The sequence below is a fragment of the Gekko japonicus genome, unplaced genomic scaffold (genome assembly GCF_001447785.1).
Source record: "Gekko japonicus isolate JY-2015 unplaced genomic scaffold, Gekko_japonicus_V1.1 scaffold1389, whole genome shotgun sequence".
Taxonomy (NCBI): Eukaryota; Metazoa; Chordata; class Lepidosauria; order Squamata; family Gekkonidae; genus Gekko; species Gekko japonicus.
This window is the reverse complement of record NW_015176492.1, coordinates 577226-597131: the sequence shown is the minus strand read 5'-3', so window position 1 is coordinate 597131 and position 19906 is coordinate 577226. Positions and strand designations below refer to the sequence as shown.

The following is a 19906-nucleotide window of genomic DNA, read 5'->3' as shown; positions in this document are numbered from 1 at the left end:
TATTAGGCCACACCCCCATGTTCCCAGAAGTGTGCTCATCCAGCCACACCCACCTTTTGCTTGTTATTCTGTTTACCTTGTTTGTTGTCAAAACCCAGGGCCTTTTTTTGTAGCAGGAACTCCTTTGCATGTTAGGCCACACACCCCTAATGTAGCCAATCCTAATGAGTTCCTGCTGTTGGGTGTGGCCTATTATGCTAATGAGTTCCTGCTGGGCGTGGCCAACTTGAGAGCCAGCCGGAACTCCATTCCTGTGCGTTCCTGCCCAAAAATAGCCCTGGATATAACCTTTGTAAGAACATTGAGCATCGCTTAATGTTAGGCCACACACCCCTAATGTAGCCAATCCTAATGAGTTCCTGCTGTTGGGTGTGGCCTATTATGCTAATGAGTTCCTGCTGGGCGTGGCCACCTCGGGAGCCAGCCGGAACTCCGTTCCTGTGCGTTCCTGCCCCAAAATAGCCCTGGATATAACCTTTGTAAGAACATTGAGCATCGCTTAAAGGCAGTAACACGACCGAAGGTTAAAAAATAACGGTCTTGTCCAGTTTTCTGTCTTGGCTGTCTGCGACGGACTTCAGAAGTCTTTATTCATCACTTACGATCCAGCCAGAGGTTATCACAGTTTAAAAGAACAAGAGAATGGGCTCGTTAAAACGTGGTGTAACGAACCTGTCAAGGTGCGTTCACCCATAAGACTTCCTCAGGATGTGAGAGCTGCCCTGCTAGATGAGACTGAAGTCCATAAACTTCCCACCCCCAGAAATGGGGGCTTCTCCCATTTGCCCCCTCCCCGCGGTCTCTTCTGCAGGCATACGCTGCTTCTGTACATGGAAGTTCCCTTTAGTCATTCTGGCCTAACAGGCGAGCCATCTAAGTGAGTGGCTGTCTCTAGAAGAAGAGGAGATTGGATTTATACCCCGCCCTTCACTACCCAAAGGAGTCTCAGAGTGGCTCACAATCTCCTTTCCCTTCCCCTCCCCACAACAGACACCCTGTGAGGTCGGCGGGGCGGAGAAGGCTCTTTCGAGGACCGCCCTTGAGAGATCAGCTCTGAGAGAACTTGTGACTGACCTGAGGTCACACCAGCAGCTGCATGTGGAGGAGTGGGGAATCCAACCCGGTTCTCCCAGATTAGAGTTCGCGCTCCTAACCACTACACCAAACTGGCTCTCTACTTCTTGTGGACCTTGCATCTCTAAGTGAATCACGTGTCGCAAGAAGAACAACTTTGGGCTACCCTTATCTGCTGCCGATCAGCTTCATTGGGTGACACACACACACACTCCTCCAAAGTTTTGGTGGCGAGGGAGAATTCCCCCCTCGGCTGCTTCTAGCGGCACCCGCATCCTTCCACCACCATGTCCTGGTAGGTCTTGAGGACCACCATGTCATGCTGATCCAGGTAGAGCATCGCGATGGGGCTGAGCTCCGTCGGGACGCAGCAGGCCCGGGGGACCCTGGGACTGATCGAGTTCAGCATGGTCTGCACCACGGCGTGGCTGGAGGTGTTCATGTGGTCGGCCAGCGGGAACCGGCACTCCCCGGAGCAGTAGAAGGCGTGGTAGCCGCTGGGGGCGACGATCCAGTCGTTCCACCCGACCTCTTTGAAGTCCACGAAGAGGCGGTGCCGTCTGCACCTCGTGCCGGCCTTGCTCTTCGGCTTCAGGCCCTTCCGCTTGCTCCGATACGCTGGGGGTTTCGAGGTCCTCCCGCCACCTCTCTGGTTCGGTCCACCGGGCCGGCTTTTGCTCTGCCTTTCCCCCCGCGACAGAGGCTGCCCTCTCCGATCGTGGCTGTAAGTGACCAGCAAGGGCCTTTGCAGGGCCCACTGGGCCTCCTCCTCGCCCGGGGACCGCTTTGCCCGGAGCGGGGCTTGGTGCCAAAGCCCCCGGCTGCCGTTCGGGTGTTCCACGCGGACAAGGATCCTAAGGTGGCCGTTCCGCCCCTTTGCCTCCTCCAAAGCCGCAGTTACGTCGAAACTCTCCCATTTGGGCCAGCCGGAAGGCAGGAACCTGCGGGCGAGGAGTCCGCTCTCGTTTCCGGAAACGGACAGAGGATCCATTGCGTGGTAGATGCTTATATGAAAGCCCCCCTTCTCTTCCCGCGGACGGTAGAGACGCAGCTCCAGGGCCGTCAGCTCCTCCTCTTCAGGAAGCAAAGTGAGGTTGAACAGGAAGTAGAAGGAACTTCCTGCTACTTCGGGGACGTGGTCCAAATGATCTAGACGTGGAAGAAAGCAGAAGTTAGGAGTTTTAGGGATGGGCGTTTGCCCAGGAGAACTGCCTAGCTGGGTCAGGCAAGGAGCCGTCCAGAGCACTGTTTGGCATCCACCCGCCAGCAGACGGATGACCAAGAAGCCAACAAGCTCAGTCTGAAGACCACAGCCCTCCATAGCCTCGCGAGTCCCCAGCATCTAATAATCGGAATACGGCCTCTGTGTACGTGGGGTTCCAGATCTGGCCTCATGCAAACAACGCTGATTGGAAACTGTGACCCCCTCAGTTAGAAGAAGAAGAAGAGGTTGGATTTCTGCTTCGCCCTTCACTACCCAAAGGAGTCTCAGAGCGGCTTACAGTCTCCTTTCCCTTCCCCTCCCCACAACAGACAAACGGTAGATGGGGCTGAGAGAGCTCTTTCGAGGACTGCTCTTGAGAGAACTTATGACTGACCCAAGCTCACACCAGCAGCTGCCTGTGGAGGAGTTGGGGAATCAAACCCAGTTCTCCCAGATTAGAGTCCATGCTCCTAACCACTACACCAAACTGGTTCTCCCAGGTGGGCGAGGGTGTATATTTGGAGAGATTCCATGAGCATCGTTAAAGGAGTCAGCTCAACACATTGAAAGAAATTATTTGCAAACATTATCTGTTTTGAGATCTCCAGCCTACTGGACAGTGGTCAGAGCATCAGATTCCGATCCAGAAAGGCCAGCGTTCAAATCCCCTTGTAGTCGTGCTCATTGGACGACCTCAGCCCAGTCCCACGCATCCTGCCTGGCCTACCTCAGAGGGTTGTTGTTAGGACAAGAAAGGGAAGGGGAGTCCCATTTACCCCCCCCCCTTTGGAGGGGCAATAGGATAAAAATGCAGTCGTTCTTTTCAACGGAGCAAAGTCTTGAGTCCAGTGTCACTTTTAAGACCAATAAAGAATTAAACGTTGTTGGTCTTCAAGGTGCCACTGGACTCAAACGAAGACCAACAAAGTTAAATCCTTTATTGGTCTTAAAGACGACACTGGACTCAGACTTTGTTCCATTGCTTTAGACCAACAAGGCCACCCACCTGAATCTGTCTTTTAAATGTGTTTTTTAAATAACTGTCTCACGAACACACGAATGCTGCCTTATACCGAACGAGGCCACTGGTCCATCACGGTATTGTCTAAACCTGGCAGTGGCTCCCCAGGGTCTCAGGCGGAGGTCTTTCACGTAACCTCCTACCTGATCCTTTTAAATGGAGATGCCGGGGATCGAACCCGGGACCTTCTGCACGCCAAGCAGAGGCTCTGCCAATGAGCTACAGCCCCACTTCATGGCTCTCGAGGGACGTCTCAGATGGAGGTCTTTCACAACCCCTCCTGCCTGGTCCTTTTAAATGGAGACATCCAACCTGGGACCTTCTGCATGCCAAGCAAACGTTCTGGTACTGCACTACGGCCCCTCCCATACAAATGAACACATGAAGCCACCTGATACTGAATCAGAGCTTTATCTGAGTATTGTATACTCAGAGTGGCATCGCGGAGGTCTTTCCCATCACCTCCCGCCCAGCCCTTTTAACTGGAGATGCCAGGGATCGAACCAGGGATCTTCTGCATGCCAAGCAGAGGCTCTGCCACTGAGCTACGGCCCCACTTCATGCCACTCCATGGTCTCAGGCGGAGGTCTTTGCCATCACCTCCTGCCTGGTCCTTTTAACTGGAGATGCCGGGGATTGAACCTGGGACCTTCTGCATGCCAAGCAGAGGCTCTGCCACTGAGCCACAGCCCCACTTCATGGCCCTCCATGGTTTCAGGCGGAGGTCTTTGCCATCACCTCCTGCCTGGTCCTTTTAACTGGAGATGCCGGGGATTGAACCTGGGACCTTCTGCATGCCAAGCAGAGGCTCTGCCACTGAGCCACAGCCCCACTTCATGGCTCTCCAGGGTCTCAGGCGGAGGTCTTTGCCATCACCTCCTGCCTGGTCCTTTTAACTGGAGATCCCCCATCCAAGTACCAGTACAAAAAAGGAAAGAAGCAGGAAAAAGACAGAGAAATCCACATCGAAGGTCCTCACAAGATTTCAATTCAGAAACCTAGAAAAGACCAAGAAAGACAAAGAAGATGGGGAGGTTGCAGACGATTAGATTAATATCGGTTAATGTCAATGGGCTAAATGGCCCAAACAAAAGAAGAATATTTCACCAACTGTCAAAACTCAATTTAGATGTAATTTGTCTCCAAGAAACACATATAAAAAAAGAACAAGAAAAATACTTAAAACAACCAAAGTTAGGCAGGGTATATATAGCATCAGATATATCTAAGAAAAAGAAAGGAGTAGCTGTATATGTAAAAGACTACCTACAACCTAAATTAGAATTTGTACTAGAAGAGGGAAGAGGAGTGGCAGTCTCAATTGAAAGACAGGGAATAAGAACCCTAATCCTAAGCATTTACGCACCTAACCAAAACCAACCACGTTTCTTTAAACAACTCCAAGAGAAGTTGGTGGGGACAACTTTTGAGGAGATTTGCGTAATAGGAGACTAGAACTCGGTATATGATCCAAATAAAGATAGGAAAAATATAAAATCCAAGGCCCCAAAATCAAGTAATAATTTACCTAAAACTTTTTTAGAACTGGCGGAAGAATTTTCATTAATAGATATATGGAGAACTAAGAATATGTGTGACGCAGTTTCTTATCACGTACTATAGGTGGCGATAGAGGCCAAGGCAGCCATTGCCTGGCTCTATAGCCTGAATGCGTATGACTCCAAACTCCACTTGCAAGAACAAGAAAAAAGGATATTCATTTCTCTGAACCAGCAAAAGCCCGGACTGTACACAGACTGGAAGATTTTAGATGAAGGGAGCCTAGTTCTCTCCTTTATTAGAGGATTCTGCCCTGGGGACCGTACAAACCTTTTGGAGCCTGCCGGCGGCTTTAGAGTTCTGATACAGCAGGGTGGGCACAGCGACCAAATAGCTGCCACGGGAGCCACAATTCTTCAGTCACACCATAAAGATCCTCGCTGTGTGGGGGCAGTTCCCGCCCAAGCAACATTTTTTTTAAATCTGCCCAGCCAATGAAATCCGCAGTGGCCACTCAGAAGCCTCACTGGGCACAAGCTCCGCCTGTCTCCGCGCAACTTCTGAGAACACTTGGCCGGCAGCTGGAAAGGTTTTAGTGGGCACCACGTCGGGGATGTCTGGGAGAAGCCCTCAAGCCACACGCATGGCTCTCCGCCCCTCGCCCTCTGCCCAGTCTTCTGTTCCTCTTTTGCCGCCCTCCAGCACCTCTGAATTCTGCCGCCACGCTCCTCTCCACCAACGGGATTTCCCTACCCCTGGAGGTCCCCCCCCCCCCAGTGGTGCAAAACACAAGCTTCCCCCAGTATGTCCCCAGAAGAATGCTGAGATCGACTGGTAACAACTTCCTGGTTATCTCCGGCCCTGGGGAGGTCCGGCTGTCCTCGACTAGGGGCAGGGCCTTTTCGGTCCAGGCCCCGACCTGTTGGAACTCTGCTGAATGACATCAGGGCCCTGCGGGATCCGATGCAATTCCACAGGGCCTGTAAGGCAAGGATGTTCCGCCAGGCTTTTGGTTGAGGGCAGCAATGGGAGGTTGACTGGCACCCTCCCCTTCTCTTCTATGGCCCCAACGTGCCCTTCCCCGCCCTGCCATATGGGGCAGCGGTATGGCCAGCAAAGGGGGATTAATGTATTTCCGCCTTGGGTTGGTGTTAAATTATTGATTTGCTGTTGTTAAATTTAATGATATAAATTGTATTTTAAATGTTTTATAAGGTTGTAAATCGCCCAGAAGTCCAATGAAAGAAAGAAAGAAAGAAAGAAAGAAAGAAAGAAAGAAAGAAAGAAAAAAGAAAGAAAGAAAGAAAGAAAGAAAGAAAGAAAGAAAGAAAGAAGAGATTGGATTTATACCCCGCCCTTCACTTGGTGTCTCAGAGCAGCTTACAAACGCCTTTCCCTTCCCCTCCCGACAACAGGTAGGTGGGGCTGGGCGAGCTCTTTTGAGGACTGCTCTTGAGAGAACAGCTCTGAGAGTACTATGGCTTGCCCAAGGTCATCCAGCTGGCTGCAAGTGGAGGAGTGGGGAATCAAAGGCAGTTCTCCCAGATTAGAATCTGCGCACTTAACCACTAGACCAAACTGGCTCGAAGGAAGGAAGGAAGGAAGGAAGGGCAGATGGCAACTCACCGACATGGTGGAGGGCGCGCACAGTGTTGGCCGTCGTCGCTCGTTCCTCTAGGAAGGGCCACTCCGAATCGGGGAAAGAGGAGAGAGATTTTCCCAAGCGGAACCGGTACAGATCCAGCAGGTACTGGGGGACCGGGAGGCCCGGCTTGGGCCGTGGCCGTCTCTGCAAGCCCAGGCGTCTCAACAGGACGGCTTGGAGGGACTGGATGGGCGCTTGCTTCTGGGCGGCCTGGCCAGTCTCCGGAGGGGTGGCCCCCCGGGGACCTTCGGAGCCCCAGAGGACGAGAGGCATGAGCAGAGCCGCCAGGGCAGGCAGGTTACCAGAAACCATGGTGGAGCTGAGGGAGTCAAGGGTGAGAAAGAGGCCGGTGAACAGAGCACGTCAGTAGAGCCCGGTTCTCCGATTCACCCCCCTCCCCGCACAATAAAAAGTAAAAATCCATTAATTCTTCTGCTTAGCATATACTATATGTACATAGGTAAAGGTAAAGGTTTCCTTACTGGAGAGCCAGTCGAATCCGACTCTAGGGTTGCGGTGCTCATCTCCATTTCAAAGCCGAAGAGCCAGCGCTGTCTGAAGACGTTTCCGTGGTCATGTGGCTGGCATGACTAAACGCTGTTCCCTTCCCACTGAAGTGGTACCTATTTATCTACTTGCAGTTTCTTGCTTTCGAACTGCTAGGTTGGCAGGAGCTGGAACTAGAGACGGGAGCTCACTCCGTCATGCGGCACACTCGGGTCTCGAGCTGCTGACCGACCGACCTTCCACAGCCTGCAGTTCAGCGTCTTAACCACTTGAGCCACCGCAGCTCCCGTCAACTCTCAACCAACTTATAAATGGCGACCCAACCAAGGGGCTCTCAAGGCAAGGGAGAAGCAGAGGTGGTTGGCCCTTGCCTTCCTCTGCAGAGCCTTCCTTGGTGGTCTCCTTTCCAAGTACAGACCCTGCTTAGTTTCCCTCTGCAAGGGGCTTACAAGGCAAGGGAGAAGCAGAGGTGTTTTCCGTAGCCTCCCTCTGAAGTCTTCCTTGGTGGTCCCCCATCCAAGTACCAACCCCGCTTAGTTTTGGAGATGAGGCAAGACAATACTTTTAATTGGAGGTGCCGGGGATTGAACCTGGGACCTTCTGCACGCCAAGGAGAGGCTCTTCCACTGAGCCACAGCCCCACTTCATGGCTCTGCAGGGTCTCAGGCGGAGGTCTTTCCCATACCCTCCTGCCTGGTCCTTTTAACCGGAGATGCCAGGGATCAAACCTGGGACCTTCTGCATGTCAAGCAGGCACTCTCCCACTGAGCCACAGCCCCACTTCATGGCTCTCCAGGGTCTCAGGCGGAGGTCTTTCCCATCCCCTCCTGCCTGGTCCTTTCAACTGGAGATGCCAGGGATCGAACCTGGGACCTTCTGCACTCCAAGCAGAGACTGTTCCACTGAGCTATAGTCCCAGATCAAGGTCTTCCCCATTGCCTACCACCTTATCCTTTTAACTGGAGGTGCCGGGGATTGAACCTGGGACCTCCTGCATGCCGAGCGGATGCTTTGCCACTGAGCCACAGCTCGTCCCTGATTAGTAGAAATGCTATTTAGGCTGCTTGTTGAGAATGCAACTGGTCTCCCCTCCCTGAAGTACTCACTTGCAGGACCGGAGGCTGCTGGCGAGAATCCATTTTCTCCCCACCCCTTCCTGGCGAACCCCCGGTCCTTCTCTCGCCGGGTGTGGTTCAGGTCTCTCCCGGCCGTGCCGTCTGCCCCGGGTCACCCATGCCAGGAAACGTCCCTTGCCACCTCCCGGGCAGCTCTGTCCCCTTTACCGCCTCCGTCCGTCTCCGCCGTGGTGAATGAGACCGGCCGCCTCCCGTCCCTTCTCTAGAGGGTTATGATCTGCCCTCCCCGTCGGCTCCGCTGCCTTCAGGATATGATGTCAGCCAGACGAGCGGCTCCGGCCAGAACAAACAAGCTGTCGCCTCTTGGCGCTCGGTGGCCTCGCCGCCGGCCCTCTCCATCTCACTGGGGAACGGGTGCCGTACGGACCCGGAGCCGAGATAGGGAAGAGAACTGACTCCCGCCTCCAGTCACTTCCCCAGCGAACAGCTGGACCGAGGGTAAGGTGCCCAAGTTCGGCCTCCCCCTCCCAGAATCCTTCAGGGCCGGGTAAAATGGCTGCAGAAGGCCCAGAAGAAGAAGAAGAGACTGGATTTATATTCCCCCCCTATAACTCAGAGCAGCTTACAAACTCCCCTTCCCCTCCCCTCCCCACCACAGACACCCTGTGAGGTCGGTGGGGCTGAGAGAGCTCTTTCCAGGACTGCCCTTTCAAGGACAGCTCTGAGAGAACTTGTGACTGACCCAAGCTCACCCAGCTGGCTGCACGTGGAGGAGGAGTGGGGAATCAGACCCAGTTTTCCCAGATGAGGAGAGGGAGACGAGGAGAAGAAAATGTATACCCCACTTTTCACTACCCAAAGGAGTCTCTGAGTGGCTTACAATCTCCTTTCCCTCCCCCTCCCCACAACAGACACCCTATGAGGTAGTTGGGGCTGAGAGAGCTCTCTCGAGGACTGTCCTTTCCAGGACAGCTCTGAGAGAACTTGTGACTGACCCAAGGTCACCCAGCTGGCTGCATGTGGAGAAGTGGGGAATTAAACCCGGTTCTCCCAGATGAGGAGGGGGAGAAGGCGAAGAAGACGATTTATACCCCACCCTTCACTACCCGAAGGAGTCTCTGAGTGGCTTACGATCTCCTTTCCCTTCCCCTCCCCACAACAGACACCCTATGAGGTAGTTGGGGCTGAGAGAGCTCTTTGGAGGACTGCCCTTTCAAGGACAGCTCTGAGAGAACTTGTGACTGACCCAAGGTCACCCAGCTGGCTGCATGTGGAGGACGAGTGGGGAATCAAGCCCGGTCCTCCCAGATCAGAGCCCGCGCACTTAACCCCTACACCAAACTGGCTCTCTTTTTGCTGCCGTAGGCTAGCTCCATACGTTTGGATCGACCCACCGCGCGACGGAAACGCCGTCTCCCCCCAGAGCGGGCACAGACGGCAAAGGGAATCCCTAGCTGAACAGCACTGCCGTGAGTCTTTCCTAGGCACTGGCTGTTGGCTCTCTACCCCCCCTCCCCCCGAGGGAGCTCCCGTGACCCTCCCGGGGTCACATCAGAAGAGAAATCTCCGAGGCTGCGGCCGAGGTGACTCGTGCGGGAAGTGGCCCCTCTGGCCCGGCGCCCGGCCCTTATCAGGCCAGCTGGAGCAAGAGAGAGGGCTTCCAGGGGCCGTCGCTTCCTCTGCCGCCAGACAGCACGCGTCAGGAACGAGCTGTCATTGGAAAAAGAGAGCGTAAACAGGGCCGGCGGAGGAAGTTCCATGGTCACCGTGGAACAAACACACCACACAGGAATGCACCCTGGGGGGAGGGGTGTTTTCCCATCAAGACCAGTGGCATTTCCTCCCGGGATTCCCGCTGGATGCTGCCGGCAACCCCAGGTACATGCACACACACACCCCGGTCCCGTAACTCACAGCTCCCCAGCAGATGCCATAGTCTCTTTGGCCACTGCGAGGTAGCGGGGTGTAGCGGTGAGACTGGGGGATCTGGAAGGACCCCAGTTTGAATCCCGACTGGCAGCACGGAAGCTCGCTGGGTCGCCCCAAGCCGGTCTCACGCTCTCTCGGCCTCACCTACCTCACAGGGCTGTTGTGAGGAGGGGGAGGGTGCTGTGAGCCGCTACGGGTCCCCATTGGGGAGCAGAGCAGGCTATAAATGAAGTAAATAATACCTTTTGGTGGGGTCCGAGTGCAAAGAAAGTGAAGAGGGGCCGTGGCTCAGTGGCAGAGCATCTGCTTGGCGTGCAGAAGGTCCCAGGTTCGATCCCCAGCATCTCCAGTTAAAAGGGCCAGGCAGGAGGGGATGGGAAAGACCTCCGCCTGAGATCCTGGAGAGCCGTGAAATGGGGCTGTAGCTCAGCAGCAGAGCATCTGCTTGGCATGCGGAAGGTCCCGGGTTCAGTCCCCAGCATCTCCAGTTGAAAGGACCAGGCAGGAGGTGACATGAAATCCTGAGACCCTGGAGAGCCATGAAGTGGGGCCGTGGCTCAGTGGCAGAGCATCTGCTTGGCGTGCAGAAGGTCCCAGGTTCGATCCCCAGCATCTCCAGTTAAAAGGGCCAGGCAGGAGGGGATGGGAAAGACCTCCGCCTGAGATCCTGGAGAGCCGTGAAATGGGGCTGTAGCTCAGCAGCAGAGCATCTGCTTGGCATGCGGAAGGTCCCGGGTTCAGTCCCCAGCATCTCCAGTTGAAAGGACCAGGCAGGAGGTGACATGAAATCCTGAGACCCTGGAGAGCCATGAAGTGGGGCCGTGGCTCAGTGGCAGAGCATCTGCTTGGCGTGCAGAAGGTCCCAGGTTCGATCCCCAGCATCTCCAGTTAAAAGGGCCAGGCAGGAGGGGATGGGAAAGACCTCCGCCTGAGATCCTGGAGAGCCGTGAAATGGGGCTGTAGCTCAGCAGCAGAGCATCTGCTTGGCATGCGGAAGGTCCCGGGTTCAGTCCCCAGCATCTCCAGTTGAAAGGACCAGGCAGGAGGTGACATGAAATCCTGAGACCCTGGAGAGCCATGAAGTGGGGCCGTGGCTCAGTGGCAGAGCATCTGCTTGGCGTGCAGAAGGTCCCAGGTTCGATCCCCAGCATCTCCAGTTAAAAGGGCCAGGCAGGAGGGGATGGGAAAGACCTCCGCCTGAGATCCTGGAGAGCCGTGAAATGGGGCTGTAGCTCAGCAGCAGAGCATCTGCTTGGCATGCGGAAGGTCCCGGGTTCAGTCCCCAGCATCTCCAGTTGAAAGGACCAGGCAGGAGGTGACATGAAATCCTGAGACCCTGGAGAGCCATGAAGTGGGGCCGTGGCTCAGTGGCAGAGCATCTGCTTGGCGTGCAGAAGGTCCCAGGTTCGATCCCCAGCATCTCCAGTTAAAAGGGCCAGGCAGGAGGGGATGGGAAAGACCTCCGCCTGAGATCCTGGAGAGCCGTGAAATGGGGCTGTAGCTCAGCAGCAGAGCATCTGCTTGGCATGCGGAAGGTCCCGGGTTCAGTCCCCAGCATCTCCAGTTGAAAGGACCAGGCAGGAGGTGACATGAAATCCTGAGACCCTGGAGAGCCATGAAGTGGGGCCGTGGCTCAGTGGCAGAGCATCTGCTTGGCGTGCAGAAGGTCCCAGGTTCGATCCCCAGCATCTCCAGTTAAAAGGGCCAGGCAGGAGGGGATGGGAAAGACCTCCGCCTGAGATCCTGGAGAGCCGTGAAATGGGGCTGTAGCTCAGCAGCAGAGCATCTGCTTGGCATGCGGAAGGTCCCGGGTTCAGTCCCCAGCATCTCCAGTTGAAAGGACCAGGCAGGAGGTGACATGAAATCCTGAGACCCTGGAGAGCCATGAAGTGGGGCCGTGGCTCAGTGGCAGAGCATCTGCTTGGCGTGCAGAAGGTCCCAGGTTCGATCCCCAGCATCTCCAGTTAAAAGGGCCAGGCAGGAGGGGATGGGAAAGACCTCCGCCTGAGATCCTGGAGAGCCGTGAAATGGGGCTGTAGCTCAGCAGCAGAGCATCTGCTTGGCATGCGGAAGGTCCCGGGTTCAGTCCCCAGCATCTCCAGTTGAAAGGACCAGGCAGGAGGTGACATGAAATCCTGAGACCCTGGAGAGCCATGAAGTGGGGCCGTGGCTCAGTGTGCGAGCTATTGGGGGGGGGACGCACAGATCTGCCCTCACAGAGGAGGGAGAGCTTGTACCTGAAGGTGGGCCGGGGGGGAGGGGGCTCTGCAACTGACCTGGTTGTTACTTCTGCTTCGTGCTCTGACTGAGGGCTGCTGGGAGCAGGGGGCGGGGCTTGTTGCATGTGCCCACCCCCTGGGCTCCTTACTGCCGGAGCTCCGCCCCTGTGCGCTCCTGCAGGAAATGACCCGTGTGTGTGTGTGTATAATATCGGTGCTCCAATACTCACTCTGAATCCTAAAACCAAGATGGTGTTCTGAAGATGTTACAGCTGAACAACAACAGCAGCAAATGTCCCCACAACCCTGTCGTCCACTAGGGGCGTCCCGCATCCCCCGATGATATCCGCACCAGCGGTGGTAGAGCACAGTGATGGAAAGGCGTTGATGGAATAATGGTGGTGGCGGCTCCTACTCGAAAGCCTGGCGGAAGAGCTCCGTTTTACAGGCCCTGCGGAACTGCCCAAGGTCCTGCAGGGCCCGGATCTCTTCTGGGAGCTCATTCCACCAGGTAGGAGCCACCACCGAAAACGCCCTGGCCCTGGTCACAGCAAGTTTTGACGGTCTTGGGGCCTGGAATATCCCGGAGGTTTTGGCTCCCCGACCGTAGTGCCAAGCAACATCAGGGCCCTGCGGATAAATAAGGGGGAAAAAATCAGGGCCCTGCGGGATTTAATGCAATTCCGTAGGGCCTGCAAGGCGGAGATGTTCCGCTAGGCCTTTGGTTGAGAACAGCGATGGCTTCCATCTTGGCTGGCGCCCTCTTCCTAACTCTCTTTCCATCAGATTGTTTTATCCCTCCTCCCCATGCCCACAAGGTGGCCGCAGTCCAGAATTGTGAAGAAACTCTTAATTTCGCCACTTGATCCTTTTGGTGTAGTGGTTAAATTGGTGTGGTGGTTAGGAGCGCAGGCTCCAATCCGGGAGAACCGGGTTTGATTCCCCACACCTCCTCCACATGCAGCTGCTGGTGTGACCTTGGGCCAGTTACAAGTTCTTTCAGAGCTGATCTCTCAAGGGCAGTCCCCGAAAGAGCTCTCTCAGCCCCACTTACCTCACAGAGAGTTTGCTGAGGGGAGGGGAAGGGAGAGGAGATTGTCAGCCGCTCTGAGACTCCTTCGGGTAGTGAAGGGTGGGGTATAAATCCAATCTCTTCTTCTTCTATATTGCTGGATCAACACTATTTATGTGCTTATTTTTACAGTTTTAATGTTTTTACTATGTGTTGTACATTACCCAGAGCCCTGAGGTAGCAGGGATTGGGCGATTCATAAGTTTAATAATAATAATGGAGGTCTCTGAGTCTTCATAGCCCAGTCTGAAGGTAGGAGGAGGGTCGTAAAGAATGCTTGGAAAGGATGCAGAGGGACAATGCGTATTGTAATCAGCTTGATTTGAGCAGTGGGGAAATGCTCAGGGGAGAAAATTAGCATCTGTAATGAGATAAAAGCCCTCTGTCCCTTTTCAGCCCCCTGGGGCGGGGGGGGGGGGTTCCATTGTTCTGAAGTTGTGAATTAACTGCAGTTCAGCAATCCTGTATTCTGTTAAGCGGGATGGAGGGCGAGAGCAGAGACTCATGCAGAGATGCAACAGGCAGCCTTCTTCAAGGTTGGGCAATTTCGCCTCGTCCCCACACCCTTTGCGTTTCAGGTCTTCAGTCACACTCGATGTAGGGCATGGCAGAATTACTCTCCCTCAAGATCAAGCGTCCCGGACCACCTTAAAGACTAACGCAATTTGTGGCAGGTATCTGAGAAAGTGGAGCCGTGACACCCGGAAGCTCATCCCCTGCCAAAAATTGTGTTCGTTTTTAAGGTACTCCAGGACTCTTGCTCGTTCCTACCCATCTTCATCTGTCTCCCTCAAGCTGAACGGGGTGGGGCAGAGCAGTAACTCATCCAGAGGACATCTGCCTTCAACTGAATCAGACGCTTGGTCCTTCAAGGTCCATATAGCCTACAAAGGCTGGCAGCAGTGCTTCTCCACGGTCTCGGGCAGAGGTAATTCCCATCCCCTCCTGCCTGGTCCGTTTAACTGGAGATGCCGGGGATTGAACCTGGGACCTCCTGCATGCCAAGCAGACACTCTTCCACTGAGCCACAGCCCCCACTTCATGGCTCTTCAGGGTCTCAGGTGGAGGTCTTTCCCATCTCCTCCTGCCTGGCCCTTTTAACTGGAGATGCCGGGGATCGAACCTGGGACCTTCTGCACGCCAAGCAGAGGCTCTGCCACTGAGCCACAGCCCCACTTCATGGCTCTCCAGGGTCTCAGGCAGAGGTCTTTCCCATCCCCTGCTGCCTGGTCCTTTTAACTGGAGATGCCGGGGATTGAACCTGGGACCTTCTGCATGCCAAGCAGACACTCTTCCACTGAGCCACAGCCCCCACTTCATGGCTCTTCAGGGTCTCAGGTGGAGGTCTTTCCCATCTCCTCCTGCCTGGCCCTTTTTAACTGGAGATATCAAGGATTGAACCTGGGGCCTTCTGCCTGCCAAGCAGAGGCTCAACCACTGAGCTACAGCCCCACTTCATGGCTCTCGAGGGTCTCAGGCAAAGGTCTTTCCCATCACCTCTGCCACTGAGCTACAGCCCCACTTCATGGCTCCTCGTCTCAGGTGGAGGTCTTTCCCATCACCTCCTCCCTCGTCCTTTTAACTGGAGGTGCTGGGGATCGAACCTGGGACCTTCTGTATGCCAAGCAGATGCTCTCCCACTGAGCTACAGCCCCACTTCATGGCTCTGCAGGGTCTCAGGTGGAGGTCTTTCCCATCACCTCCTGCCTGGTGCTTTTAACTGGAGATGCCGGGGATCGAACCTGGGACCTTCTGCATGCCAAGCAGACGCTCTACCACTGAGCTACAGCCCCACTTCATGGCTCTCCAGGGTCTCAGTAGAGGTCTTTCCCATCACCTAACTGGAGATGCTGGGGATTGAACCTGGGACCTTCTGCATGCCAAGCAGAGGCTCTGCCACTGGACCACGGGACCCTCTCCCCCTCCCAGAAACGAACTACAGCTTGGGCTCCAGGCTTCCCTAACAGCGCCTTCTCAAACTACAATTCCCAGGCTGCTGCAGAGGGGAAAGCCGGCCATGCAGTCAGCCCAGAACACGTTAAAGAGCCCCGTGAAGGCCAGGCCTACAAGCATTCGGGGGTCCATTTCTGGTATCCACCAGCCCAGTCGCTCTCCTTCTCTTTCGCTGGGAGTTTTCCTTGGCCGTGGCCGGCTGTTTCTCCGGCTTGCTGTGGAAAACATCCTCCCCGCCGCTGACCCAGGGCCTGGCCGCCAGCCAGAGGGGATGCTGGCCCAGCGAGAGAGCGTCAGGTTGGTGCCGCCACTGGGCAAAGGGGAAAGCATGCCGATCTCGTGCGGCGGCACTTCCTGTTTACCGGCCGGCGAGCACGGCTTTAACCCTTTGCTGGCCGAGGGCCTGCGGGCCACCGCTTGAGAAGGCCGGTGACAGGACTCACCCCGGCAGCCAGATCTTTGCAACCTCAACCCAGAAGAACTTTGCTCACCTGGAGTCGTGTTCCCCAGCCGGTGGGTCAGGATGCAAAAGGGGGTCAACGCCACTTCGGTGTGGTGGTTAGGAGCGCGGACTCTAATCTGGGAGAACCGGGTTTGATTCCCCACTCCTCCACTTGCAGCTGCCGGTGTGACCTTGAGTCAGTCACAAGTTCCCTCAGAGCTGTTCTCTCAAGGGCAGTCCTCGAAAGAGCTCTCTCAGCCCCACCGACCTCACAGGGTGTCTGTTGTGGGGAGCGGGAAGGGAAAGGAGATTGTGAGCCGCTCTGAGACTCCTTTTGAGTAGTGAAGGGAGGGGTATACATCCAATTTCTTGTTCTTCTTCTTCATCATCATCATCATGTAGAGTTGGGGGTTGGAGCCTAGGAAGAGGGAGGGATTTGGGGGGCAGGACCTCAGGAGAGGATGTTGCCATCGTGTCCACCCTCCAAGAAGAGAAGAGAGAAGAGACTGGATTTATATCCCGCCCTTCACAACCCAAAGGTGTCTCAGAGCGGTTTACGAACTCCTTTTCCCTTCCCCTCCCCACCACAGACACCCTGTGAGGTGGGTGGGGCTGAGAGAGCTCTGACAGAAACTGCTCTTTTTCGAGGACAACTCTTATCAGAACCACGGCTTGCCCAAGGTCATCCAGCCAGGTGCAAGTGGAGGAGTGGGGAATCGAACCCGGTTCTCACAGATTAGAGCCCGCGCACTCAACCACGACACCAAACTGAACATAAGAGAAGCCAATGCTGGATCAGGCCAATGGCCCATCCAGTTCAATACTCCGTCACACGGGGGTCATCAGGAGATCTATCAGTGGGGCCAGGACACTAGAAGCCCTCCCACTGTTGCCCCCCCAAGCACCAAGAGTATCACTTGCCCCACACTGAGAGTTCCTATCTAGACCTTGTGGCTAATAGCCACTGATGGACCTCTGCTCCAGATGTTTATCCAATTCCCTCATGAAGCTGTCCATGCTTGTAGCCGCCACCACCTCCTGTGGCAGTGAATTCCATGTGTTCATCACCCTTTGGGTGAAGAAAGTACTTCCTTTTATCTGTTCTAACCCGACCGCTCAGCGATTTCATGGAGTGCCCACCAGTTCTTGTATTGTGAGAAAGGGAGAAAAGGACCTCTTTCTCTGCCTGCTCTATCCCGTGCATAATCTTATAAACCTCGATCGTGTCACCCCTCAGCCGTCGTTTCTCCAAGCATTTTAACCTTTCCTCATAGGGAAAGTGTTCCAACCCTTTTATCATTCTAGTTGCCCTTTTCTGCACTTTTTCCAATGCTATCATATCCTTTCTGAGGTGTGGTGACCAGTTGGTCTTTCCGCTGCTAGCCATCTCGAATCTCGCACTGCTAAAAAAAGTAACCCAACACTGTTGAAATTGCAAACAAAGATGAGAGACATTAACGAGCAGGCTTTCCATTTCCTCGCCCACAGGCTTCTACAATGAAGATGCCGGTCGCCGTCGTCCGCCTTCCCCGGGGGCCGGACGGGACGAGCCGCGGCTTCGACCCCAGCTCTCCCCGTTTCCAAGCCCTGGGGCCCAGCAGCCTCTTCTCCAAGGTCACCGCAAACGCGGCCGAGCTGGAGCGGGAGCAGCAGGGGAGGGTGGCGCTGCGGGAGCGCTACCTGCGCAGCCTGCTGGCCATGGTCGGCCGCCCCGTCAGCTTCACCATGTACGAGAAGGTCAGCGTCACGGCGCTCTTCGGCGCGTCCGACATCGACGTCCTGAACTTCCAGGTGTCCGAACTGCAGACCCCGCTGGGAGTGCAGAAGGAAGCCGTCCTCCGGTGCTCGGATATTGTTGCGTACTCCTTCGAGCTCTAAGGGGCCCACGAGCTCCTCTGGAATAAAGGACCTGCGATAAACGAGCACATGGCCCTTTCCTGGAGAAAGATGTTCCCTAAACCGTGCACGTGCCCGGAAGTAAAATAGGGGCTAGGGAGTGGCTTGCTGGGTCTGCAGGAATCCTCTAACATCACTGCTTTCTTTTCGAGGAGCGGCGGGGAAAAGATTAGGCGAGCGGCTCTCTTTTTAGAATCCCATCTCTGCAGGAGTCAGGTAGCGAGCAATCCTATTACTTCCAGGATTGGGGGGGGGTTTAAAGTCCTGTCAAGTCACCCCCGGCCCAGAGGAACCCCGTGAATCAATGACCTACAAAATGCCTGGCGTTAACAGCAGTGCTCCCCTCCAAGCTGTGGAGTCCTGTGAGCAAAAATGCTCCTTTGTGAGCTGCTGGCGTCAAAGTTGCGAGCGAGCGATTTGCCTACGGCATAAATGAGTTTGCTCTGGAGCCCTCCTTCCCGAGCTCAGACAAAAATGTGTGAGCTGGAGGCTAAAAAAAACCTATAAGCTAGCTCACACTAACTCAGCTTACAGGGAACACCAAACGGAGGTCCCTTCCAACTCTATGATTCTGTGATGCTATTGTTGTACGCACAGTTTATATGTGACACTGTTATGCACTCAGCACTCTGTCTGCCTTAAGTGGAATCAGTTAGCACCTATGACATACAGATATGTTAAGTGCCGTTGATGATTCTAATTACAGAGATAGAAATCAATTATGGATATATATTCAGGTATTCACTTTGGTTCATTGCTTAAATGCATTCTGGGAGAAATACTAAATGCTGACAGGCAGTAACTGACTGCTTATGACCTTGCTTATAGTGGCCAGTTGTAACTGCGCATATTCCAGTTTGGTGTAGTGGTTAAGTGCGCAGACTCTAATCTGGGAGAACCGGGTTTGAATCCCCACTTCTCCACTTGCACCTGCTGATGTGACCTTGGGTCAGTCACAAGCTCTGGCACAGCTGTCCTTGAAAAAGAGCAGTCTCTGCCAGAGCTTTCTCAGCCCCACCCACCTCACAGGGTGTCTGTTGTGAGGAGGGGAAAGGAAAGGAGTTTGTAAGCCGCTCTGAGACTCCCAAGTGAAGGGCAGGATATAAATCCAATCTCTTCTTCTTCTTCTTCTTCCTTGATGGAGTCCATCCACCTCATATTGGGTCTTCCTCTTTTCCTGGCAAAAACTCAGAAAGAAACCACTGTGAAAATTCACTTATAAACAACGTGTGAACCAAATAAAGACTCTTAGAAATTCATATCGTCATTAGATTTATATGAACTTTTAAGGAACTTATACTAGAATGAAAACTTCCAAAGTGCACTTGAAACATCTCGCAGAGGAAGAAGTGATTCCAAACAACTCTTATTACAATAATCTGTTATATTTTTAAAAGGCTCTTACGGGTTGAGAATGTTGATTATTGCATGGTATTAATAATTGTTCTGAATGTACTGTTGTATATATGGTTTAAAATAATAAAAAACACTTATTTGATAAATATTAAAAAAAAAAAACCATGTACAACCCCATGTCAGAGAACTAAACACACAGCAGTTAGAAAACTATATCCAAATCATAAGGGTGCTGGAGAAGACTCTTGAGAGTCCCTTGGACTGCAAGAAGATCAAATCAGTCAATCCTCAAAGAAACCAACCCTGACTGTTCCCTGGAAGGCCAGATAATGAAACTGAAGCTCAAATACCTTGGCCACCCAATGAGAAGGGAGCACTCCCTGGAGAAGACCCTGATGCTGGGAAAGATTGAAGGTCAAAGAAGATGGGGACGGCAAAGGATGAGATGGTGAGACAGTGTCATAGATGCAACGAACATGAAGTTGAGCAAACTTCAGAGGACGGCGGAAGACCGGAAGGCCTGGCATGATCTGGTCCATGGGGTCGCAAAGAGTCGGACTCGACTGTGCGACTGAACAACAACAACTCAATTCAGCAGGCAAGTATTCTGGAAAAAATAGCAGTTTACTTGGATTTAGCGTGCTAACTGATGTGCTTAGTTCTCTGACATGGGGCTGTACATGTTTAAAGTGCACTTTGGAAGTTTTCATTCTGTTATGAGATCCTTGGTTTATATAAATCTAATGACATCTATATATCTAATAGCCAAGTGGCCCCGTCTGTGCGGATCGCTATATCCGCACTTCGGGGGCACTTGGGGGGCAGGGGGAGGTTTGTGCACTCTTGGGGCAGTCCCCAGGGGTGCACAAAAATCGAAAAACTAAAAAAATATATCGGGGGGATGTTTAAATCCCCCCGAAAGTGCAAGAGCGTCTCCTGCGCGTGCGCAGGAGACGCTCTGCGACCCCTGCCGCCGCCACCTCCGGGCGGCCGGGCGGGAAGACGGGCCTCG

General features: G+C 54.0%; 2 protein-coding genes and 1 non-coding gene across 3 annotated transcripts in view; 1 reads left to right on the top strand and 2 right to left on the bottom strand.

The window, feature by feature from the left end:
- Window positions 1-17619, top strand: part of GEMIN7 (gem nuclear organelle associated protein 7) — a 20930-nt gene extending 3311 nt beyond the window's left edge. Inside the window, exon 2 of the mRNA XM_015427267.1 lies at window positions 17131-17619. Within this exon, the coding sequence (XP_015282753.1) occupies window positions 17131-17520 (390 nt within the window). The 3' untranslated portion in view covers window positions 17521-17619. The remainder of the gene's footprint in view (window positions 1-17130) is intronic.
- On the bottom strand, window positions 1265-8135 carry BMP2 (bone morphogenetic protein 2). Its single transcript, XM_015427264.1, has 3 exons — window positions 8058-8135; window positions 6426-6763; window positions 1265-2223 (listed from the first exon to the last, which is right to left on the bottom strand). The coding sequence occupies exons 2-3, from the start codon at window positions 6754-6756 to the stop codon at window positions 1334-1336; spliced, it is 1221 nt and encodes a 406-aa protein (XP_015282750.1). The 5' UTR covers window positions 6757-6763; window positions 8058-8135; the 3' UTR covers window positions 1265-1333.
- On the bottom strand, window positions 14969-15040 carry TRNAA-GGC. Its single transcript has one exon. It is a non-coding gene; the product is annotated as a tRNA-Ala (tRNA).
- Window positions 17620-19906: the final 2287 nt, after the last annotated feature.

Excerpts from the sequence above, each read along its gene's own strand:
- BMP2 (XM_015427264.1), bottom strand. The coding sequence starts at position 6,756 with ATGGTTTCTGGTAACCTGCCTGCCCTGGCGGCTCTGCTCATGCCTCTC. Across the intron at positions 2,224-6,425 it reads GCGCGCCCTCCACCATGTCG|ATCATTTGGACCACGTCCCC; the intron begins GTGAGTTGCCAT and ends TTCCACGTCTAG.